The sequence below is a fragment of the Macrobrachium rosenbergii genome, chromosome 41 (genome assembly GCF_040412425.1).
Source record: "Macrobrachium rosenbergii isolate ZJJX-2024 chromosome 41, ASM4041242v1, whole genome shotgun sequence".
Lineage (NCBI taxonomy): Eukaryota > Metazoa > Arthropoda > Malacostraca > Decapoda > Palaemonidae > Macrobrachium > Macrobrachium rosenbergii.
Genome location: NC_089781.1, coordinates 8,229,150 through 8,255,189, shown reverse-complemented (window position 1 = coordinate 8,255,189; position 26,040 = coordinate 8,229,150). Strand labels below are relative to the sequence as shown.

General features: G+C 40.8%; 1 protein-coding gene across 2 annotated transcripts in view; it reads left to right on the top strand.

Annotated features, from left to right (window-relative positions):
• Positions 1–26,040, top strand: part of LOC136826614 (BRCA1-associated RING domain protein 1-like) — a 47,997-nt gene that overhangs the window by 16,544 nt on the left and 5,413 nt on the right. Inside the window, exons 5-8 of one of the 2 annotated variants that reach the window (XM_067083904.1) lie at positions 6,237–6,436; positions 15,934–16,137; positions 20,417–20,529; positions 22,901–23,022. In XM_067083904.1, coding sequence (XP_066940005.1) covers positions 6,237–6,436; positions 15,934–16,137; positions 20,417–20,529; positions 22,901–23,022 — 639 coding nt within the window. Of the gene's footprint in view, positions 1–6,236; positions 6,437–15,933; positions 16,138–20,416; positions 20,530–22,888; positions 23,023–26,040 lie in introns of both variants that reach the window. The other variant, XM_067083903.1, reaches the window with a different exon arrangement.

The window sequence follows — 26,040 nt, the reverse complement described above, 5'->3', positions numbered from 1 at the left end:
GAACTAGAACCAGACATATTTAAAGAGAAGTCATAAGCAAAATCAACAACAGTCCAGAAAAAAGCGTGTGCCAATCCACAGTCCAAGATCCAATACCAAAAGTCAAGAGAATACTTAAGTGGAAATATGCAAGTTAACGAAATCCAGAGGCGGAGGTACTGTAACAGATGTTAACAGTACCGGCGACAGAGAAAATCTGAATAGAAAATGGGAATGGTTCCCGATTCCCGCCTCCCAGCGGCGGGAATGAGTACTAACCACCTGGCCACACTGCGTGTGCCGCGAGTTTTGAAATTCTGTCGGATTTCGGAGAAATACAGCTATATATATATCTGGCAGGTAAGTGTCATGAACAAAAGATAATTTTTGCAAAGAGAGCTGTGACTTGAAAAATACTGAATTCCAAGTCATGTTCACTAAATGAAGTTTTCATTCCATTACCTTATGTGTACTCTTCATCTGATGAACTAACTATGATGTAAGATTAAACATACAGTAATGAATGAAGAGACAATATTAATTGGATGACCAAAAATAAAGTAAGTCTACCATGTGTATTTGTAGGAAAACTGTTAGGTTGTTATGGAAAAAAATAAGTTTCATGTAAGTAACTTATCAACTAATTACACAGGTATAGTTTCAGCTTGCGTGGCAGTCTTTATTCAAAATATTGTGATAGCACTTTGATAGTGTAGTGTAGGTGACAAGCCCTGCCCACTAACATGAGTACTGGAAATGACTTAGCAGAAACCCCCATTCTGTTTCTGCTCTCTCTCGAGTGACATCAGGGGTTTGCTGCAACTTTTGTTTACTGAGTTTCGGTTGTATGGCTGGACTTTGGTGAAGAATTATCACTTATTTTGAGTGGCCTTCAAGTTTTGATAGCTTTCAGGATCAGTTTTCTAGTTTTTTTGTTATTCTGTCTGATTGATCAAATCTTCAAATGACCCATGTAGTAAGGAGACATAATTTGCAGTAAGTGTAGGGTGCAGTAATGTAGTAAGGAGGGACTGGTGCTGAATGTGATTGCCCAAGCGCCCAGCACCAGCTCCCAAGCACCTGGCACCCACTCTCAAGTGCCCAGCGCCAAGTGACCTTAAGTGGAGGGTACTTAAATCTCACCTAGAGAAGTTAGTGATAGGAAGAACACAGCCTCTAGTGCCAAGAAACATGCTTCCCATTTTTTCTCCTGCTACTAGCCCTCCTACTTTTAATCCACCCACTCCTGCGCCTAGCTCCCTTACTTCTGACCCTTGCCATTGCCAGTCTCAAGTCTAGGTTTAAAAAGATTTTAACCTACTAGTGAATACAGTGAAATGGAGGAGGTGGCTACTCATTCCCTTGGTTCTCCTAGAACAAGGCCACTGTCATACTCCCCTAAACCTGGGACAAGGCATACCGTAAGTCCAATGGAGGCCAATGGGGTTGGCCCATGGGTAGCTGTTCCCTCAGTTGAACATGTTGCGCTTTCCCAGGTATGGGCAGACAGCCACTGGAAGGGCGTCTTGACAGGAGACAGTGTTATGCAAGTGTAGGAGGTGGCTTCTCGTCCCGCTGGTTCTCCTAGACGAAGGTCTCTGTCCTGCTCCCCTGAACCTGGGAGAAGACATGCTGGAAGTCCAAGGGAGGCCAACTGTGGGGTTTGCTCGTGGGTTGCTGCCCCCTCAGTTGAACCTGTTGCACATATATCCCAGGTTTTGACAGACAGCCACTGGAAAGGCGTCTTGGATGTGCACCAGTTGTCGTCCAACTCTCTAGACTCCAGCCTGGACTGGAAGCGCCACAAGTGCTTTTTAGATTCGTCTCGTCCATTGAAGAGGCACACAGGCGATGCTGGCTACCCTTCTCTACTGCTCAGTTAGCAGTTTAAGGAGCTGGGCGCAGTCCTCAATCTTCCTGCAGCACATGGGACAGCCAGAGTATTTCTCTCCTGAGCGTACTTCTGTTGGATGCCAGTATTTGGCTCCCAAGCGCTCAACGATCCCTCTCAGTCACCCTTTGTCTTCATTCAAGTGCCTACTTCCTCATGAGCACCCGACGCCAGCTCCTGAGTGTCCAACGCCAGTTTCTGAGTGCCCGGAACCAGCTCCCAAGCACCTGGCACCCACTTCCAAGTGCCCAGTGCCAACTCCTAAGCTCCCAGTGCCAGCTCCCAAGCCCCCGGCGCCAATTCTTCAGTATCAATCTCCTGTTCGGAGTGCCAAGCACCCTTTTCCGACCACAGGTCTCCTAGCCTATGCAGCTCCCTTCAGTATTTGCAGGCAAGCTCTCCTACCCTTTTTTGGCTCTAGCTAGTCCTGGTCTCACTTTCCTTGACCTTCCTGATGAGGAGCCATCCAGATGACAGACCTAGGCTCCCCACAGTGGTGCTTTCCTTGTCTTCTAGGAAGGCACTCAAGGAGATTGAAGTTTGGTTTTCTGCTAAGAGGGAGCAAGGTAAGGCTTCCTTCATCTATCCTCCCTCTCGCTTAATCTGTAGGTGTTTTCTTTCCTACGCCACTGGGAAAGCACCTTCTTCCCAACGCTTGGCGTTTTTGTCAGCGAAAATTATGTTTTTCATGAGCAGAATTTAACCTCCTTGTCAAAGACCTCTTTGAGTTACCTGAAGCTTTCAGTTTCTTGGACTGGATGGTGAGAGTGCTAGCTAAGAAGATTAAAGATGGCAATGATTTAGTTGGAGACTTCGCCTCGGACTGGCTAGGAGTCCTTTTTCATACAGACAAGTCCATCAAGGATAGCTCTCCTGAACTTGCAGCTCTTTTCTCTTTGAGGTTTTTGAAGAAAAGAGATTTATGGTGCTCTCTTTCCACTAAAGGAGTCACTCAGGCCCAGAAGTCGGACCTCCAATAGAAGTCATCCGCATTTGTTCCTAAGACGGTCTCTCCTCTCCAGCTACATTCCTTTCATGGAGTAAGCCCAAGTCCAGTCTAGGACCCATTCCAATGTCTGCTTCTCAGCCAGAACTATCAAGAGGAGCTCAAGTCCTTGCCCAAGAAATGAGGAAGAAGTCCTCCGTGCACAAGTGGGAGCCAGTCTTCTCAAATTTCGGGAGAAGTAGCGTATCAGAGGGACAGAACAGTGGATTGTCAGGGTTCTGAGGGAGGACGACTCCATTCCGTTCATGGAGAGCCCCCACCCCCTTTAGTCCCTTCTCCCATCATATTGACGGCTTACTCAAGAGGCTCGGAAAAACATTGGGCCCTTTTGGGGGTCTCTTCTCTCCTTTGAAAGAGAGCCATAGAAGTTGAGGACACCAACTCAGAAGGCTTCTACTTCCATCTGTTTGTGGTCCCCAAATCATCGGGGTATGGAGACCAGTCCTTAACATTAGTGCCTTCAGTCTCTTTGTCCGGAAGACGAAGTTCAAGTTGGGAGATGTACCAGTCGGTCCTTTCATCCATTTACCAGGGCGATTGGATGATAACCTTGGATATGCAGGACGCATACTTCCACTTACCCATCCATATGGAATACAGGAAGTATCTAAGGTTCATCTTCCAGGACACTCTCTCAGGCACCCCACATCAGTGTCTAAATGCCTGTCTCCTCTTGGAGCGTCTGGCGCCAGCTCCCAAGTGCCCGGCACCAGCTAAAATCTTCCAGTTTCGGGCTCTTTGCTTCGGTCTCTCTACGGCACCTCAAGTGTCTACTCAAGTCCTCGCTCTAACAAATGACTTCATTTTACTGTATAGACATAAAACGTCAGTCTCTATCTGGACAACTGGCCTCTTCGATCACCTTCGAGGGAAAAGTGCATGAAGCACTTGAACATCTCTATCAGGAACTTGGAATTATCATCTACCTTCAGAAGTCCCAGTTGGCCCCATCGCAAGAGTTCCTGTATGTGGGGATGAATCTCAACTCTTGGACTTTTTGGGCTTTTCCGTCAGTCAAGAGAATCGCCGGCTGCCTTCAGACGGTCCACAAGTTTCTATCCTTTTCATCTTCCTCAGCCAATCAGTGGATGAACCTACTAGGGACTCTGTAGTCCATCAAGACATTCGTCAAGTTAGGCAAACTTCATATGAGAGTTTGGCAATTCTACCTCAAGGCCAACTGGGACAGGGAAACAGCTGGACACCTACACGTTTCCTATAAACTTGGAGATCAAGTCGGACTGACAGTGGTAGCGGTCTGAACATGAACTTTTGGAAGGAAAGCTCTTCATCCTCTGATCCCAGACCTAGACTTCTATTCAGACTCCTCAGTTCTAGGTTGGGTAGTCCTCTTGGGAAACTGGGAAGTTTCCAGGATGTGGTCGCAGAAAGAACAGAACCTTCACATCAGCGTCAGAGAGCTGAAAGCAAATCACTTAGGGCTTCAGTGCTTCTCAACCCTAGTTCAGACAATACCACAACCCTGATGTACATACAGAAGCGAGGTGGCACTCACTTATTTTCTCTCTGCTAGACAGCTGGAGACTGTGGACAGATCAAAATCGAGTGAGTCTAGTCACTCGATTCATTCAGGGCAAATAAATATTCTGACGGACAAACTGAGCCGTCGAAAGCAGGTCCTCCCCACAGAGTGGACCTTGGATTCCCTGGTCTATCGGAATCTGCTAAACTATGGGGCAGGCTGACATTGGGTCTGTTTGCCACCTCAAAGAACCATCGCCTTCCTCTCTTTTGTTCTCTGGCCCCAGACCCCCTAACATGGGCAACAGATGCCATCCTACAAGATTGGTCCTACTTGGACCTCTATGCCTTTCCTCTTTTCAACATGGTCAGGGAAGTGCTAAACAAATCTTGCGCTCATTGCAACGTTACGATGACTCATAACCCTGTTCTGGCCCATGAAGGAATGGTTCCAGGACCTGGTATGGTTTTTGGTGGACTTTCCGAGACTCCTTCCCCAAATTCCGTGTCTACTCAGACAACCTCACTTTAAGAGATACCAAAGGGTTGTCCGCTCTTGCCTGACAGGCTTCAGACTGTCTGGAAGCTTGTCAAAGTGTTTTCAAGACGCACTGCAGAGGCTGTTGCAAGATGAGGGCATCGATTTCCTAGCTGCGTCTTCCAGGCTAAGGGGCGATTTTCCGCATCTGGTGTCTCAGACCCAACGTCTCTTCTTTTGAGATGTCTGTGACCCAAAGTGCGGAATTCTGTCTTTGTCCGAGGAGATCTATGAATCCATCGTTCTCCACATTAAGGGGTCTCAAGCTGTGTTTAGCTCAGTGTTTAAACACAAGGTTCCTGAATCTTGCTTCAATCCCAGATCTTAACGAGCTTGTCAAGTCCTTTGATACATCTAAGCAAGAAAGGAAGCTCCTGTCTCCTGGAACCTGGATGTAGTGTTGATTTGGCTAACAGGTGCCTCTTTTGAACCCCTTAGTTCCTCTTCTTGGAGAAACCTTACTTGGAAGACTCACTCATGGCCTTAGATACTGCTAACATATTAGTGAGTTCCAAGTCACAGATAAAGGGAAGGTTTTTCACAAGGAGACGTAGATTGCTACTTTTCCTTTGGATTTTTAGCCAAGAATGAGGACCCTTCCAGGCTCTGTCCCCTTTTTTCTCCCCTAGGACCTTAATGGATACCTTGGCTTGGAAGAAGAAGAGAGAGTTCTTTGTCCTGCTAGGACCTTAATTATCTGAGCAGGACCAAGATCAGAGGACCATCAAGTAACCTCCGGTGCTCTGTCAAGACCCTGTTGCTCTATCTGACTAAGAACTCATTGTCCTTCTTCGTCAAAGACTTAATTTCTGAGGCTAACTCTCAGATTCAGGATGGCATTTTGTCTACTCTTAAAGTGAAAGAATATGTCCTTGTATCCCACCCCCATTCAATGTGGGATTCAACTATGTAATTACTTGGTAAGTTACTTATAGGAAAATGACATTTTCATGATAAAATTAAGTTTCATGTATACTTAACAACTAATTACATAATCAGAGCCTGCCCTCCTCCCCTCTTATGGACATAAGGGCACAAACAGAATGAGGTTTTCTGCTAAGTCGTTTCCAGCACTCCCTTTAGTGGGCAGGGTTCATCACCTACACTAAACTATCAAAGTGTTACCACGATTTTTCAAATAAGGCTTCTGTGCGAGTTGAAACTATGGCTGTGTAATTATTTGGTAAGTACTGTATATATGAAACTTAATTTTACCATGAAAATATAATTTTTGTGGCTTGGACTAGTTATATGAAACTTTTTTCGTGAAAACAAGATTTTTTTTGTGACTCTATTGCTAACATACCTTGAAGCTATAGGTTCACAAATTAATTTTTCAGCATGAAGCATGTAGTCATGGGTTTTACAGCATTGCTGAAATGCTTTTACAACATGGTGCCATTGTTGATGTACCTGGTGGGGAAAATGATGAAAATCCACTTCATGATGCTGTTACACAAGGTCATCTAGAACTTATCAAACTCCTTAGGTCATGGGGAGCAAGTGATACAGCAAGAGATCGGCAAGGGCATACTCCTAGGTAAGTTGATACCAGTGTGGTTTCTTTAGAACTTCTTATTATGAGCAGCAAATTTTTTAGTCAAGTTTGAATAAATATCTTGCTTCCTGCATTCTTATTAATGATTTTGCCACTGCTGTCCAAACTGTATCATTTGATGAGGAGTGTCTCGAAACTTTACAGTGGTGCAGTAGGAAAATTGTATTTAAAGAATATTTTCGAGTAATGATGATGACAGTGTAATTCTTGACAACCTTAGATATTTTTATTTTCAACAAAATTGTGTAATGGTAAAGTGACAAAGCTGTCAAAGCTAGGATAGTCCATTTATATAGCTTCCAGTTCAGAAAGAAACTCTAATTGATTGGGATATGTTATAATATTTAGTCCAGGAGTATAGGATATTGTTTACATAATTATAGCCAAAGAAACTCCTTCAGCAACTGTTTCAGTTTTAGCCCTTTTATTTAAAAGATAAATTCTGTTGTCCTCTCATCGTATACTAACTGCTCAACACAAATGAAATTAATATGGAGCAAGCCCCTCACACAAATAGATAGAAGTCTGCATTAAATTTTGTAATTTTTTCTGTTATTATGAGTAGTTTTGAGGTTATTAATTTTTCCCACGGGAATACAAGCCACCACCTTTTATGCTGGAGTACTGTATTTATCAGTGCAAGCTAGAATCAGTCATTGAAATTTGACAAAAATGGGAAAACTATAAGGATAATACATTTTAACAACAGGTTTCCTTATCCTTATTATTTACTTTTTCCTTTATCTTGATCCATGATTTTGTTTTCAAAACCATCTCTACTGTCCTTCCTTCAGAGTCTGACAAATCTGGAGATGTATTTATCCTTACTGGGCGTGCTTGTGCCTCCCAGTTGACAGCTTTAATTCTTCCAATAACTTTGTCTTTTTATGGGCTTAAACTTTTCAATATTGACTTTACATGTGAAAATTATTCTTGTTATTATTTTTATTAAGTTTGCAAATATTCCTATATGCATGTTTTATATATTATCGCTACTTTATGGTGATCTTGAACTTAATCCCTGTCCATAGAATCAGTCACAGAAATTTTGTAATGTATTTAGGAATGTCCTTGGCTTATAAAATAAAAATGAGTTAGATGTTGCTGCTGTCAATTTTGATGTCCTTTTGTTGTAAAACTCTTATGTCTGATTTGCGGCACATTTCAGAAGTGCTGATTGTAGGGTTTAAGAAGCCCATTTTACTTAAGCCATTCTAAGGGCCCGTGGAATGGCTCTGTATATTAGAGAGGGCTTCTCCGCATCTCGTAGCCCACTGTATGAGTAGATATCACGAAACACAGGTGGTTAAATTCTGTAGTAGACTAATAAATTTTTATGTTTTTGGTAGCTATAGGAACCCAAATTTGGATGAATCCATTTTTAGCTACCTGCTTACAAAAATGGCAGTAGTTCAGGAAGCTGACCCCAAGGCTAGTTTCATTTTCATTGGTGATTACAATGCTCATCACACTGAATCGCAGAGCTCTGCTACTACCACAGATAATCATGATGTTGCTACTTTACATTTTTCCACTATTTCTGGTTGTGAGCAGTTAATAAATGAACTCACACAAAAATCTGGCAACCATTTTGGACCTTATATTCACAGTTGTTGCAGGGATTGTATCTTGTGGAGTAGGTTTGCTTGTGGCTTCACCTGATTATAGTTTGATGAAGGCTAATGTGGAGATGGACCAGATTTATCTTGATGTAAGCTTTCCAAGAAAGGTAGACATGAAATTCCAGGCTCATTGGGATGTTATTCACCATGATCTTATTGAGCTCGTTTGGAGTGATATATATGGAAGTCTGAATATTATTGAGTTTATAAATGATCATCTTAGCACTATTATTGAGAGGAGAATTCCTTCTAGAATTGTCAAGTTTTGTCTTAAAGATAAGCCATGGTTTAATGCTGTATCTTCCAGCTGGCACCAACACTGCAACATCATTTTGTAAACAGGATTTGTTTAAACCATAGAGGTCACCTGAATTCTCACCAGTGCTGTTCTTCCCAGCCTTGTAACTCTAGATCACCCTTTTATCCAGAGCTTGTGGGAATTCCAGTGTGAAGTTCCCTGCTTACTCTAAAGGCTACTTCAGTGAGGTAGTGATCGGTAGTCATTAGTTCCACTGCAGACACTCTGTACGACCATTCTTTAAACAAGGATAATCATCTCTTGATAACAGTGAGTTCATGGAAGGTTTCTCTGTGTGGCTGACAACAAGAGTCTTCCAGAAAAAGATATGGAAGTCAGTAATCTAAAGGCATCACAACTTCTAAGGTGATCCTGTATGGCAAGTATAGGCGTGAAGACTTGTCCTTTTAAACATGAAAGTGAATAATGCACTGTAATCTTAATCAAGAAACACCATAACCTTATGAGTGTGTCTGTGTTCCTTAAATTTGTCAGTAATGTTAGTGATAGTTGCAATGGCAAGTCCTGAACCTAGGGGATTTACATACCACCCTAAAGCTCAGACCAAAATACAGTATCTTCATTCTGCATGCAGCACTTGTATAGTGATGAGAGAGGCTGACCTTGGGCTGGATGATGATAAGCATGAAAATAGTTTTATATAAGTAACTTACAAAATAATTACATAGCTATAGTTTCTACTTTACATGGCAGCTCAAAATTCAAAATTTGCAGTAGCGCTCTTTTGTTTTGGGTGTAGGTATACTGCCCTGCCCACTTTCGGGGAAGAATAGATACAGCGTAGCTAAAGAGCTCAATTCGTTTCTGCTGGCAAATGACTTAACACTGGGTATAAGCAGCTCTTGATTCGTTTTCACCGGATGGTTGGAGATCGTCTTTTGGTGAAGTACTCTTTGCTTTTGGTAGCGCAGCTATTTAGTTTAGCTAGGATTCAGATATATTTTTCGATTGTGACTTTCCCAATTGTACTTGAGACTAATTATGTCTGACACTAGTTTGTCTAGCATTAGGTATTGCAGCAGAGGCTGCAAAACTAGACTCACTTCAGCGAAATATGACTCTCATACCATATGTAGTTCTTGCAGGGGGCAAATTTGCTCTCCTGATCTTAGTTGTGAAGAATGTAAGGACTGGGATGAGGGGAAGTGGAAGACTTAACAGACCCACTTAGATAAATTACAGCATGACCGACTGAGGAAAGCTAAAGCTAGTGCTGAAGCTAAGGATTCTGCTAGTGCAGTTCATTCTCCAGGAGTTGATATCGCTGCTCTGCCTATCCTTTCAACACCCTTGACGGCTTTTTCTCCCATTTCCAGTCCTCCAACGTTTCCTGTTACTCCATTATCTAGCTCTCATTTTGCTGAACCCAATGCCATTGCAGCTTAGAAGCAAGTGTAGATCAGAAATTTAATTTGCTTCTGTGAAAGTCCTGATGGACAAATTTAATAGTTTTGGTGCAGTGTCAGTGGAGAGGGCAGCTGTTCATCTCACTGATGCTCCTAGACCAAGGTCCCTGCTAAACTCCCCTTACTCACCTGGGAGGAAGCAAACTGGCAGTCCAAGGGAGGTCGGTGGGGTTTGCCCACGAGCAGTCGTCGCCTCACCCGAGCCTGGTGTCCGCCAATCCCAGGCTGTGGAGGACTGCCATTGGAAAGGTGTCTTTATGGATGTAACGTGCCCTGTCGTCTAATGATTTGGACTCTCTCGGACCCAGTAAGCACAGTGGTCGCTTTACAAAAGTTTTAAGGCCATGGGAAAGGCCGGATGCTTCATTGGAAATTGATTTGCCCCCGTCTCGTAAGCGAGCTTTAAAGAGGGAATGTAGCCCTCTCCCTTCATGCAGTTTTTGGGAGTCGCCAGTGAGAGATTCTCGCTCCTATTCTGTGTCTAATGTGTGTTCCGACCCCAAAAGAGTGTATGCCAGTCCCTTCCATCTTAGCAAAGGGTCCAGAGTCTGATAGTGTTGTGTATGAGCACCCACCAGAGGATCATTCAGTGTCTGAGCTCTCATCTCTTGAGCGCCCCGTGTCCTCAGCGCCCATAGCATGAGCGTTCAGTGTCCGTGTTTCCAGTTTGTGGGCGCCCATTGTCCGTTCGTTCCGAACTGGAAGATCCTGTGTATGATCGTCCAGCGTTTAGACATCAAATCGCCGAGCACCCATATTTTGGGTACTGTTTCAGTGTCTGTGTCTGCTCTGAAGCGGTGGAGCTGTGTTCCAGTGTTCTGTGTCTGCAGTCCCACCTTCCAGCAAGGATGCAGTCCCGCAAGGAGAGTTCCCAGTATCTGATTCTTCAGGTGAGTTTTCTTCAGTTGCCCAAGACCCTTCGTTGGCGCTGCTTCAACTCCGATTAGACAAAGTTCTGAACCTTCTTCAGAAACCAGCTCTAGTTGTTCAAGAACCCATGGACCCACTGAGATCACCGGTTTCCTTCGCCGAGGAACCAGTAGAAGAGAAACAACCTACATCAAACTGTTCGGCGCTGTTCAGGTATTTCCTGATCTGCTACTCTTTTTCTTCTCTCCAGCTGTCCCTTCGTCACTGGGGTTGGCCTTCTTGATGCAATAACCTCCAGGTATTGCCAGGCTACCTCGTATGGTTCTGTCTTCATCTTTGAGGAAAGCTTTCGCCCGTATTGACAACTGGTTATCAGAAAAGAGAGATGTCTGGAAAGCAGTTTTCTGTACGCCGCCCTCTCGCTTGATGCAGCAGAAGTATCTTTTCCAGTATCATAGATGCTTTGTGTTGTTCTGCTTTCTCCTCAGCTAGAATTCTCTTTACTGCATTGGAGTTGGACCATCTTATTAAAGACATTTTTAAAGTTTTCGAGGTCTTCAGTTTTCTGGATTGGACTGATAGGCTCTCGCTATGAAAATAGAAGACTGTACGACTCTTCAAGAAAACTTCGCATTGGACTGGTTAGGAGTTCTGACTTGTGCTGATAGAGCTGTCAGAGACAGAGTGCAAGAGTTGGCGACCATCTTCACCACAGGAGTCCTGAAGAAACGAGATTTGTGGTGCTTGTTTACGGCGAAGAGAGTCGCCCCATCTCAGCGTTCTTCTCTTCTTTTTGCCCCCGTAGACAAGAACAGTTTATTTTTGCAGGACACCCCGGAACGTGTATCAGTAGAGCTCCAGAAGAAATCAACGCAGGACCTTCTCGCTCAGTCTCCCAAAAGGACTAGGTTCCCCGCACAAGCCACTGCAACTACCACATCAACTAGGATGTCTTCGCCTTTGTAACAACAGCCCTTTCGAGGTAATAGAGGTCGATTCTAGTCCTGACCTAGATCCAACCTCTGAACCTCCAGACCCGCCAAGAAACCTGTCAACAAGTCAGCACCTCGAAAGTGAGTTATCTGTCCTCCATGTTCCAGTGGTAGCAAGACTTTTTCATTTTTGGACCAAGTGGAAGAACAGAAATGTGGAGCCATGGGTGTTGAAGGTCTTGAAAGAGGGCTATGCAATCCCTTTCAGGGTGAAACCTCCCTTAGTAACCTCTCCCATCAGCTTAACGGCCTACTCAGTAGGCTCGGAGAGGTTTTTGGCCCTATCTCAGGAAGTGTCAGCTCTACTCGAGAAGAAAGCTGTGGAAGTAGTCAAGGATGTAGACACGGAGGGGTTCCTGGGTCATCAGGAGGATGGAGACCTGTCCTGGATGTCAGTGCCCTGAACTTCTTGTTCAAACAATGAAGTAAAAAAACAATGAAGTAAAAAATGGAGACAAGCTAGCCGACATTGTCAGCCATCCACCAGGGAGACTGGATGGTCACGATCGACATGCAAGATGCGTACTTCCACGTTCCAGTTCACCCAGGTTCCAGGAAGTATGTGAGATTCGTGTTCCAGGACAGAGTCTTCCAGTTTTTACTCGAGTACTTGCCCCCCTAGCAAAATGGTTACATCTCATGGGGATACACATCTCTCTGTACCTCGACGACTGGCTCCTATGCTCCCCCCTCGAGATCTCAGTGCACGGAGGACCCTCAGAAAACACTTCGACTTGCTCAAGATCTAGGACTTTTAATAAATTTCAAGAAGTCTCAGCTAGTCCTGACTCAGTTTATTCTATATTTGGGGATAGTGATAGACTCTCTGAGTTTTCGGGCTTTCCCATCCCAGAAAAGGATCTGAAATTGTCTCGGAAAAGTCCAAGACTTCATATCTCACCCCTCCTGCTCAGCCAACGCATGGTTGAGTCTCCTGGGAACCCTCTCTTCCATAGATAAGTTTGTTCCATTGGGCAGGCTACACAAGCAATTTTACCTCAAGGCCAATTGGCAAAGGAAGTCGTTCCGGGATTCATTCGTCTCCAACATCACTCCCAAGATCAAAGAGGACCTTCGGTGGTGGCTGGTGAAGGACAGATTTGTGACAGGGAAGTCTCTGGCTCCAATGACCCTGACCTAATGTTATACTGAGATGCTTTGGATCTGGATTTGGGGGGCTCTTCTCAACGGCATGAAGGTTCCAGGAGTGTGTTCTCCAACCGAAAAAAACCTCCACATCAGTGTAAAAGAATTAATGCACTTCCGTATTTTGCAACGCAGACTTTCAACAAGAAAGTGGCAGTCCATTCAGACAGCATGACCACCCTGGCTTACATCAAGAACCAATGAGGGACTCATTCCTTTTCGCTCTATGAAGCAACCAAGGATTTTCTTCTGTGGGCACTAAGCAACGAGACCCGAGTGGTGACCCGCCTTATTCAGGGGGGAATGAACGTCCTGATGGACGAATTGAGTTGTGGCAAGCCCGTTCTACCGCCGGAGTGGATACCAATCCACAGGTGTGCACCAACCTGTGGAAGCTGTGGGGAAAGCTGTCGATAGACCTGTTTGCGGTATCGAGGAACCATTGTCTTCCTCTGTATTGTTCCTCGGTTCCGGATCCGCCGGCATGGGCGACAGATGCCATGCTGGAGGACTGGTTGGATCTCAACCTTTACACCTTCCCTCCCTTCAGCATGGCAAGGGACGTATTGAAAAAGTTCAACACACAGCAATGTGTTGATTACCCTAGTCACTCCCGTTTGGCCGCACAAGGAGTGGTTCCCAGATCTTTTAAGTCTACTGACGGATTTCCCAAGGCTACTTCTTCAGAGGAGAAATCTTCTCAAACAGCCGCACTTTCACAGATTCCATCTAGGGGTGTCCACTCTCGCTCTGACAGGCTTCAGACTGTCAGGGAGCTTGTTAGAGTGAAAGGATTTTCAAGGAAGGCTGCAGAGGCTGTTGCTAAGTGTAAGCAACGATCTTCTGCTGCAGTCTACCAAGCCAAGTGGACAATTTTTTGGAAGTGGCGCTGGGAGCAAAATATCTCCTCTTCTCAGACATCTATAGCCCAGATCGCAGATTTCCTGTTACATCTTAGAAACTTGAAAGGACTTATAACATCTACCATCAAGGGTTACAGAGCGCTGGTGAGTTCTGTATTCAAACATAGAGGAGTGGACCTGTCTTCAAATCAAGACATCAGTGATTTAATAAAGTTTTTTGTGCTAGTAAGCAAGCAAAACACAGAAGTCGCTTGGAACTTGGACGTTGTCCTTAAATGGCTGTCAGGACTGCCCTTTGAACCTTTGGAATCATCCCCACTTAGGAATCTAATGAAGAAGACCTTATTCTTGATGGCCTTAGCTTCAGCTAGGAGAGCTAGTGAGCTGCATGCCATCGATAAAAGGGTAGGCTTTTCTCAAGGCAACGCTGTATACTCACTGATTTTGGACTTCTTGGCCAAGAATGAGGACCCGACTAACCCTTGGACTCGTTCCTTTTCAATCAAGAGCCTGTCCGAAATACTTGGTCCATCCAATCAGGAGAAAGTCCTCTGTCCTGTAAGAACCTTAAGAGTATACAGTACCTAGAAAGAACCAAAAGTCTTAGAGGTTCCTCCTCAAATCTTTGGTGTTCCATGAAAGACCCCAGCCATCCATTGTCCAAGAATACATTAACATTCTTTTTAAGATCTGTGATTTTGGAAGCACATTTGGGGGTTCAGGATGATTTACTACCCTTATGTAAAGTAAAAGGTCATGAAATAAGAGTGGTGGCTATGTCCTTGGCATTCAGACATAATCTGTCTCTCTCTTCAATCTGGCAATCAACATATTGGAGGGTGCAAGTCAGTGTTTGCCATGTTCTACCTATGGGATATCGAAACGGTATAGGAAAAATGCAGTGCTTTAGGTCCATTCTTCGCAGCTGGCATAGTATTGGGGATGAAGGATAGTAGGAACGCTTTTTCCTCTATCCACTCTTCTTGATCCACTCTTCTTGGTGAAGAGTTGTGAGGATAATCCGTGTTTTTATGGCTTTGATTAAATTTTGTGGTGGTGTAGGCTAGCACTGAGTTGTCTTCTGAGTGTCATAAGAAAATCTTACAATGCTCTGTTGTTTTTTATTATTGAGTTTTACATCAAAAAACCTTGATTAAATTTTTGGGGCCATGTGGTGGTGTAGGTTATATTTTATTTGGTCTTTGTTTTCTGATGAATATATTTGAAAAGCGTCAGTTGAACGTCCGCCGGAACCGGGCAATTTATTTGGTCTTTGTTTTCATACTCCGCCCACACATATTATTTATGTGTCCTTTTTGGATTGTAAGCTTTGGCAACCCACAATAACTTCCTACGTTGCAAAGCACCCGCTCAAGTAGAGGAGACCCTTGGCTCTACTGCCACGCTGCTACAGGTCAAGAGGAGCTTCGACCAAAGGCAGTACCTGTCTGCCGTTGCTCCTTCATCAGGTAAGGTTTCCAACAAGCATTTCAAAATGCTAGCTAACTTTCCATTCCAAATTCTTGTCCATATCAGAGTTATTTTGGGGTAGTACATGTCTATCCATCCCACCTCCAATCAATATGAGACTCAGCTATGAAATTATTTGGTAAGTTACTTATATAAAGATGAAATTTTTATAATAAAATAAAGTTTTATATATACTTACCAAATAATTACATAGCCCTCCCTCCTCCCCTCTCATGGACACAGAGCATAAACAAATTGAGCTCTTTAGCTACATTGTACCTATTCTTCCCCAAAAGTGGGCGGGGCAGTATACCTACACCCAATACAAAAGAGCGCTACCGTGAATTTGGAATTCTGAGCTGCAGCGTGAAGTAGAAACTATAGCTATGTAATTATTTGGTAAGTATATATAAAACTTTATTTTATTATAAAAATGTCATTTTATTATCAATACTCTATCATTGTTAGACAGAAAGATACATGTCACCACATTGCATATTGTTATATAAATAATTTTACAACTAGAATCAGGCAAACATGTAGGAGACATCAGAAACTCCTGGTGTTATCATAAATCTTTTAGAGTTACAGGTGGTTTGAGGACTAAGGAGTCTTTTATTTAAACAGAAACAGAATTTTTGTTATTTACTAATTATGCTGTGATGGATTTTGTTACAGGTGAAATAAAAGTTATACTGTACTATTTTTGTATGGGACTGTATTGTACAATACCATCATAGTTTTTGTTTTCCTCATGATTCTGATATACCATTTTTAATTGTCAATGTTAGGTCACTAGCATCGATATGCATGGGAAGTGAAGAAATAATTGCTGTTCTAGACACTCCCTGGAACAGTACGATTAAAAAGCCACCTGTGATGCCCCCTTTCTTGGAGAGGATGGTCCTCTTAGGTTCTGGATTAAGTACATCCCAGTCCAAGAATTTAGAGCAATTTTCCAGGATGCTGAGGGCTCGCTTAGTTACTGAGTTCAGGTAATGTATGCATAGCAAGGTCTTACTTGTAGTAGGTGCAGAATTTTTAGTTTCTGATACTGTTGTGTGACTTTAGTAGATTTTCTTATTATTGTGATATTTTATTTTAGATGATTGGAGTAGTTTTGTCAGAATTAACATAACTCACATGTACTTTCTGGACTAGTGTGTTGTTAGCTACGAATTAAATTAACAGTTAAAGAAAGAAGTTGTGATTATTCTTCTCTGGCGAGTATCACTCACAAAATGGTACCCTCTGTTCATAATGTCCCCATAGTGGGGTAGTGTCTTCAGTGCACCTCGTGGTGCACTGTAGGCATTGCTTAAGGGTCTTTGCAGCATCCCTTCAGCCCCTAGCTGCAACCTCTTTCATTCCTTTTACTGTACCTCCATTCATATTATCTTTCTTCCATCTTACTTTCCACCCTCCCCTAACAATTGCCTCATAGTGCAACTGTAAGGTTTTCCTCATGTTACACCTTTCAAACCTTCTTACTGTCAATTTCCCTTTCAGCGATGAATGACCTCATAGTTCCCAGTGCTTGGTCTTTGGCCTAAATTCTATACTCCATTTATTCATAATGTCACAATGGTCATTAGCTGTCCTGGTTATCCAGGTTGCAGATCTGTAGATGTCAGCTATGATAGGTAATGCCCAGTATCTCTTCATGCATTGTTTGTTCCTTTGAAAATACTAACCATTGCCTTTTATGTAGGAGTACTGTAATCCTCAATGCTAGTGGGAATTGGTTGTTAAAACTTGGTAACAAGGTTGTTCTGAATCTGCTGGCTCTCATGGGAGGGTCCCAGAGATATTCTCCATGTCCACTCTCCCAATAAGGAAAGTGAGCCATCTTATGTGGTTGATGTCGTAGAGGGTTCTCTCCCCAGTGGAAGCTGCTGTTCAGTGGATTGTGAATTTCCTTGCCTACCTTCATCGAAACAAGATCTCAGTCTGTTGGGTGAGTCTGTAACTGTTGTGACCCAGGCTGTCAGATTGACAGGCACAGATATGTTGGTTTAGATTGAGCTGTCTATGCCTGTAAGGAGCTTTGAGCACTTTTGCCTTCCAGGGTGGGATGTGACTTTCATCCCCTGCAGCCTAACTAAGGTGCTGTATGAGCCTTTGTAGGAGGCCATAGACTAAGTTTTCACACTCAAGATTGTCTTCCTGTTAGCTGTAGCCTTGACAAAGCATATTGGCATGTTATCAGCATTCTCATCGGCACTTGGAGGGTTGGAATATCATTCTTGTTAACTTCTGGGTTTGTGGCAGAAACCTGGAACTTGTCAGTTTCTGACAAGAACTTTCTTTTTCCTCATCCCAATACCTTGCAGGCTGCCTGTGTAATGATGGAAACCTTTATTCAAATTAATGGTAATACCCTTGATAATTGATGGACTGGAAAAATTAATTGGTTTTCATCTTATCAAGATGTTAAGTTAATACTCGAAGTTTAGGTTGTCTATGAATGAGTGTCCGTATGTAAGTGTATAAATGTAACTAAGTGCATGTTGCTTAAATCAAATCACACTGTTTGAGACGTGTACGACTCAAGAGAGGAAAGGAATGTAACTCCCCTTGTTTTCCATTTGAAATGCCATGTTTCTCCCTTGTAAAAGGGAACCAGTATAAGAACCAGTTATAGGGACTGATATAAGAACCAGTTCTAGAAGGGAACAGTTTTGGAAAGAATACAACTAGTAAGTTCCTTTCACAATGTATCCAGTTACTGTTAAAAACCAAGAAATATTAGAGAAACTGTGGGAGTCAGACTTTCCATTCCTCAACCTTAACCTCAAGATGAAGATTCGTCCATCTTCAACCTCAAGTATCAGTTCCAGCTAAGAATAGGCCTAAGATTATTATGTGGTACACTGTTATTAGCTTGGGTTAAGGCTTGAATTGTTATGTATAGTCTTAATTGATTGTCCTAAAATGAATGGTAGCCTCCGAATTGAAAGACCAATATACAGTAACCCAAATAATAATAACATATACTTGGATGAGAGGCTTCAGTGACCTTTTTGAGCTGTGGATGCTACCCAAATAGGACTCATCTTGCCAGAGTACTGGCAAACACAGTAGACAGTTGGATAGTTTGGGCAAAAACTCGCAAAGTCAGCAGGCATGGAACTGTTCTTAGCATTTTGGTAATGGGTAAAGAGAGTAGGTGCCTGAAGCGTCAGACCACCTTTACCTCATCTGACCAGAGGGATGTCACCCAGATATTCTCAGACTCACTCTCCCTTGGGACCTGTGGTGGCTGCTCAACAGGTGTAATCACCAAGATCATTTTGGGCAGGAAACTATCTTCCTAAGGTACACGGAGACCTTAAGGCTGGGGTTATATGGTAGATTGACTGGCTTTTCTCCATTCTTCCTCCCCATAGGGGTTAGTGCCATCAATGCACTTCATTTGATGCACTGTAGGCATTACTTAAGGTTCTTTCCAGCATCCCACCAGCCCATAGTTGCATCCCATTTCATTCCTTTTTTTTTTTACTGTACCTCCATTCATATAAGCTTTTATCCATCTTACTTTCCACCCTCTCATGACAATGGTTTCATAGTGAAACTGCAAGATTTTCCTCCTGTTACACTTTTAAAACCTCTTTACTCTCAGCTTTCCCTTTCAGCGCTGAATGACCTCATAGGTCTGCGATTGGCCCTTGGCTTAAATGTAATATTCTAATTCCAATTCCATTCTTCCTGCTTCTTTCATCTGGGAATCAGCAGTTTAGGCTTTGTCCATGCCAGGCCAGGTGCATATGCTGGTGGCAACTCAGGTGAGTAACCAGTCTTAGAAACAGCATCCCTCCAACTTGTGTACATAATCCCTATGGGGGTCACGCTTGGTCTTCCAAGGATTTTCCTACTTGAAGGAGACTCCACAAACAAGCCAGACAAAATAGGAGGTTACATGAGTCATCTATCCTGTGCTCACATTCACAACTAGTAAAGTGACATTTTTGGGTATGTTTCAGTTTTCAGTCAATTGAGAGAGTATTTCCCTCCTAAGGAGTAAGTTTCCTACAGAAAAGGCAATCGTTTGTATTTCGATAAGAGAAAATAATAAATTTTTAAAGTAATTTGCATCATTTAGGTATATATATATATATATATATATATATATATATATATATATATATATATATATATATATACACACAGGCAGTCCCCGGTTATCGGCAGCCTTGGTTATCGACGATCTGGTTTTACTGCTCTTGTCTAGTGATGACTATAACCAGATTTTCGACACCGATCTCCGGTTATTGGCACTGATCCCCGGTTATTGGCAGCCCTGATCCCCAGTTATTGGCGCTGATAACCGGGATCAGTGCTATTATCGGCTGATTTTTGGACCCCGCCAATAACTGCTGCCTGTCGGGAACTGGACATATATATAATAACTGGGGACTGCCTGTATATATATATATATATACACACACACACACACACACACACACACACACACACACACACACACACACAGAGGCAGTCCTCGGTTATTGGCAGCATTGGTTATCAGCAATCCGGTTTTATGGTGCTTGTCTAGCAGTGACGATAACCAGATTTTTTACACAGATTCTCGGTTATCATTGCTGATAGCCGGTTATTGGTGCTGATCGCTGCTTATCAGCGGCGCTGATCATCGGTTATCGGCGCCGATAACCAGAAATCAGTGCTATTATCGCTGATTTTTGGTTATTGGCAAATTTTCGGTTATTGTCATGCTGTCAGGAATGGAACCCATCACGATAACCGAGGACACTGCCTGTATATATATATATATATATATATATATATATATATATATATATATATATATATATATATATATATATATATATATATATATATATATATATATATATACAAGCAGTTCCAGGTTAACGGTGGTGGTTCCATTCCTGGCTGAGCACACTAACCGAAAATTGCTGATAATTAAGGTAATAAAGGGTGTTTATGATGTAAGCACCAATAAACCAATTATTGGTGCCATTAACCACAGCAGCATCAGCGCTGATGAACCGCTTACCGATGCCAATAAACCGCTTATTGATGCCAATAAAACTCACTGACGCCAAAAATGGCTTACCGTTGCCAAAAATCTGGTTAACAACATCATTAGCCAAGTGCCGTAAAACCGGAACGCTGTTAACCGACACTGCTGATAAGCGAGGACTGCTTGTATAAATTGAAATTAGCATTATAGTTGGAACTATAAATGGCCTTTAAATTGACTTGAAAAATTATGGCTTTTTGTATTTTTAGTTCAGTGGTGTCACACATCATCGTAAATTGCACATCTGATAGAGTTGTTTTTCATAAAACACCTGAGTACTTCATGGGGATTGCTTCTGGCAAGTGGATAGTCTCACAGAATTGTAAGTTTTGCTTTTTAATTTTTTTCTATGTTTATGATCTGCCATTCTGTTTATTTTTTATTTTTTTTTTAGACTGAATACTCAGAAATCTTCGTGTATTTTCACACAAGCATTGTTTGTCATCTTGTATTGTCTTTCTCCCAGTAGTCAGTTTAAGTCTTAGCCTAATTCAGAAACTGATGTTTCCCAATGTACAGTAGTTATTTGTTATGAATTACTCTGAGACCACTAAGCCACATTTCCAGATTCCCCTCTCCTGTGGCTCATCTGAATGATATGTTTTTAGTGAAAGGTGAAATTTTGGTCAAGTTAATTAAAGAAGTATAACAGCATTATAAAAATTTATGAAAAGTGAAAGTAAGAAAGCGACGCAGTTGGTGCCAAAGTGTCACTGCAAAGATGATTCTTTGAATAATTCTCTTAGCACAGGTTAAATTTTGTTGGATATATTTGTATTACTTAGACTAATCTTATTTAAATTGTGTTGGACAGATTTATATTGCAGTGAACTGAGAGAACATAATAAACATCTTTAATCCTTCATTTTGTGTGACAAGATTAGCCTCTTTCTGTAGTCTAAGAGAATAATGTAAAAAGATGCCAGAAAATGTTTTACAGTAATGTGATACTGCCTGTTTGAAGTTCAGCTTCATTTATGTGTTCTATCATGTTACCTTCTTCGTCACATCATTTAAGAATAGCTTTGCTTATATTTTTTTCATTAAGTTTTGTATTTATAGTGCACAGATTTTATATATGGCAAATAGTTAAATGAATCCTCTTCTGCATGCATTTTATGTTATACAGTACAGTAGTCTATATTAGAAAGATGACTAATCTAACATGATCATACTGTTGCCATATGAGATGCATCCCTTAAATAATAAAATATACAAGCCTCACTCCTGAAGCTATAGATTTATCCATTAACATTAGAGATGGTGTGTAGATAATACATTATGACCAGGTAATTTCAGCAGATCACTAAGACATTATTGATAACTGTTATAAGGTTTGCCTGTATTTTGCACTATTCATAACTTTTATAAGGCTTGCCTGTATTTTGCACAAATGTGTAACCTTTATATACAGAACTCCTTCAGACCTCTTAATCTTTTATAGTTAGTTCTAATATTTCTTGAAGCCCAGTATATTTATTTGCTCAACCGTATTTACTGTGGTGCAATTCGTAATCTTAATGAATTCGTGGACACTATTTCTGAACAAAAGAAGAATATCATCTGCTAGCTTGATGGCAGCACTGGTGCATATGTACCAGGGACCTTGGTTTCCAGACAGGTAAATTCCCCACTTCTTTATTAATAATAAGCTGTGTTCCCTTCAAATATAGTTCCTTCATTTGTCATCTCAAACCCATCATTTATTTGAATGCACCGGGCACTGCAGTCTTAGTCAGACAGAAGAAAGTCTTTAAGTCCACAATGCATTTACTGTACCACTAGGAGCCTCAGGTACCGATCAGTTACCTACTTCAGTAGTCATTTGCATATCAAGTTGGTTACAGGTAGTCAGACTCCCCAAGACTTTTAGGTGTGAGCTCCATTTTTTATCAGAAATGTCATTCCAAGTTTTACCTATTTGGCTCTTTTGAGATCTATTCAGTGTTTTGACTAGTTTTGTGATTGGGTATATTTTTCTCAGTTAATGGTGATAATTTTGTCTCTGTAACCAGTGATTTTCACAGGTGACAGTGGTTATAGGTTCACTGATTTTGAGATTTTCACTTGTAAATAGTCATCTACAGGAAGTCCCCAGTTATCGGCAGGGGTTCTGTTCCAATGGCATGAAGATAAACGAAAATCGCCGATAACCGAAAAATTTTCGCTGATTTTCGGCACTTATCGGCGCCTCTGTTAGGTATGTATCAGCGCTGATAAGTGGAAATCAGTGACGAAAATTGCCAATTTTCGTCACTAGACAAGCACCGAAAAACCAGATCACTGATAACCAAGCTCGCCGATAACCGGGGACTGCCTGTATTGCATATTTGAAACCATATTTCTATTTTGCAGAATGTTCCAGTGTTTTCTGTGAATATTTAAATACAGTATACTATTGGTTGTGTATTGTGATGGTTAATTGTATAAGTAACTACAGCTAGCTAGTGTCTAGCTGTTTTTAAACCAGCGACCAGTCAAAATTATTAGTGCAAATTTTAGAGGGATTACTGTAGTGTATTAGATTTTGTAATTTATTTAGACTCAAAACATCATTGTTACTCTTTAAAACTGGGCACACTTGTGCTCTTCTTCACATCTTATCAGTTATTAATAATGATAAGACTTTTTCACTTATGTAGCCATCAGATTAAGTTACATACACATTTTAAACTCAGTAGTGATCATTTCAGGGATGGATGAATGTCTTGCTCAAGGAATGGCTTTGAATCCAGAGTCTTATGAAGTTCGAGGAAGTATTGAGGGTTTGAATAGTGATGCTCCTAAACGTGCAAGAATGAATGCAGCCAAGATGGTAAGACACCTATTATAAATTTTTATAAATTTTTAGCATGTATTTGTGATTAACTCACCTACATATAAAATTAAAAGTGTGAATCTGTTATATAATTTACTGTATTGTACAATTATTATCATTAGGTACTTTAACCCTCTAACGCCAAGCCTCTATTTACAAAAGTGTCTGTCGTATGCCGGCGGCATTCGGGAGTCAGCGCCGAAGCGGAAAAAAATTTTTTTTCAAAAAATCACAGCACCCTTAGTTTTTAAAATTAAGAGTTCATTTTTGGCTCCTTTTTTTTTCATTGCCTGAAGTTTAGTATGCAACCATCAGAAATGAAAAAAATATCATTATCATATATAAATATTGAAATATATGACAGCACAAAAAAAAAATTTCATATATAATTGTATACAAATCGCGCTGTGAGCAAAAGGGTTAAAGCTAACAAGTTATTTTTTTTTCTTTGTATTGTACACTAAATTGCAATGATTTTGGTATAAAACAAATTGTAAAACGATCAAAGCAACACAGAGAAAATATTATCAAAATGATGCATGAATTCATAACGCGCGGACGTAAAAAAAGTTTTTTTTTTAAAATTCACCATAAATCGAAATATTGTGCTAGAGACTTCCCATTTGTTGCAAAATGAAGGTAATTGATTGAATATTACTAGACTGTAAGTGTTTTAGCTTACAATTGCAGTTTTCGACCATTTCGGTCAAGTTAAAGTTGACCGAAAGTAGAATTTGTTCTATTTATCGTGATTTATATGGAAATATTTCAAAACTGATAAAAGCTACAACCATGAGTTATTTTTTGTTGTATTGTACATGAAATTGCACACATTTTCATATATAAAACTTTATGTAACGACTAATATAAAATGGTGCAAACATTACGACAAAGTGACGAAAGAATTTCTGAGATATTCGGCAGAGTTACCGCGCGAACGTAAGGAAAAAGATTTTTCAAAAATTCACCATAAATCGAAATATTGTGCTAGAGACTTCCAGTTTGTTGCAAAATAAAGGTACATGATTGAATATTACTAGAATGGAAGAGTTTTAGCTTACAATTGCATTTTTCGATCATTTTTGGTCGAGTTAAAGTTGACCAAAGGTTGAAATTTTGGCACTTATCATGATTTATATGAAAATTTTTCAAAACTGATAAAAGATACAACCATGAGTTATTTTCTGTTGTATTCTACATGAAATTGTGCACATTTTCATATATAAAACTTTATGTAACAACTAATATAAAACGGTGCAAACATTACGACAAAGTGATGAAAGAATTTCCGAGATGTTCGGCAGTTACCGCGCACGGACGTAAGGATAAAGTTTTTTTTTTTTTTTTTTTTTTTCAAAAATTCACCATAAATTGAAATATTGTGCTAGAGACTTCCAGTTTGTTGCAAAATGAATGTACATGATTGAATATTACTAGAATGTAAGAGTTTTAGCTTACAATTGCGTTTTTCGACCATTTCGGTCAAGTTAAAGTTGACTGAAGGTTGAAATTTTGGCACTTACGTTGATTTATATGGAAATATTTCAAAACTGATAAAAGCTACAACCATGATTTATTTTCTGATGTATTCTACATGAAATTGCGCACATTTCCATATATAAAACTTTATGTAACGACTAATAGAAACCGGTGCAAACATTACGACAAGGTGACGAAAGAATTTCTGAGACGTTCGGCAGAGTTACCGCGCACGGACGTAAGGGAAAAGTTTTTTCAAAAATTCAATATAAATCGAAATATTGTGCTAGAGACTTCCGATTTGTTGCAAAATGAAGGTACATGACTGAATATTACTAGAATGTAAGAGTTTTAGCTTACAATTGCGTTTTTCGACCATTTCGGTCGAGTTAAAGTTGACCGAAGGTTGAAATTTTGGCACTTATCGTGATTTATATGGAAATATTTCAAAACTGATAGAAGCTACAACCATGAGTTATTTTCTGTTGCATTCTGCATGAAATTGCGCACATTTCCATATATAAAACTTTATGTAACGACTAATATAAACCGGTGCAAACATTACGACAAAATGACCAAAGAATTTCTGAAATTTTCGGCCGAGTTACCGCGCGGACGTAAGGAAAAAGTTTTTTTCAAAAATTCACCATAAATCGAAATATTGTGCTAGAGACTTTCAATTTGTTGCAAAATTAAGGTAAATGATTGAATATTACTAGAATGTAAGCTTACAATTGCGTTTTTCTACCATTTCGGTCGAGTCAAAGTTGACCGAAGGTTGAAATTTTTTGTAGTCGACGTACGGTACGTCCACTCGGCACCCAACAGACAATTTTAGTCAACGTATGATACGTCCAGTCGGCGTTTAAGGGTTAATTAGACCACTTGAGTTAAAATATTTAACTGGCCAGTGTTCATTAAAGAAGTACTGTACAATACTTTGTGTAGATAGTAAGGGAGGATGAATATTGAAGCCAGCCATGAAAAGAGATGGAGAATGAGATTGGCTACCACTTGTTTTTTCATAGTTACCATATTTCATGATGTTGAAGAATTTTTTTCCCCTGAAATAGGTCTTGAAAATTTACTAAGCATCTTAAAGGTGTAAGATTACATTTTTGATAGGCTTATCCTAACTCCCGAGGAAGGTTATCTTTTCTAGACAGTTTAGGAGCTCTGATTGAAGTGTATAAATTATACTTATTTGAACATGTAGTAAATAAACAAAAATATAGCACAAAGATTCATTCTTGTATAAGTAGATGAGTCAACAGTCAAGTAGTAACTAGAATGTTTTATATCATTATTACCAGTATTTTCTCTAATCAAACAGCCTTAACTTTAGGGGAGCATCATTAGCTGACAAAATTAAAATTGCAGTATGTTAAAAGGGTTTACCAAAAAATCTTACCTGAGCAAGACTTATTATAATCAGACACTCACCCACGATTTATTTTGGTTGAGTTCAGATGTTCTGAGATGAAAAGCATCATGTTCATGTGGTGTTTTACAAAGTGTAAATGTGCAGTATAAAAT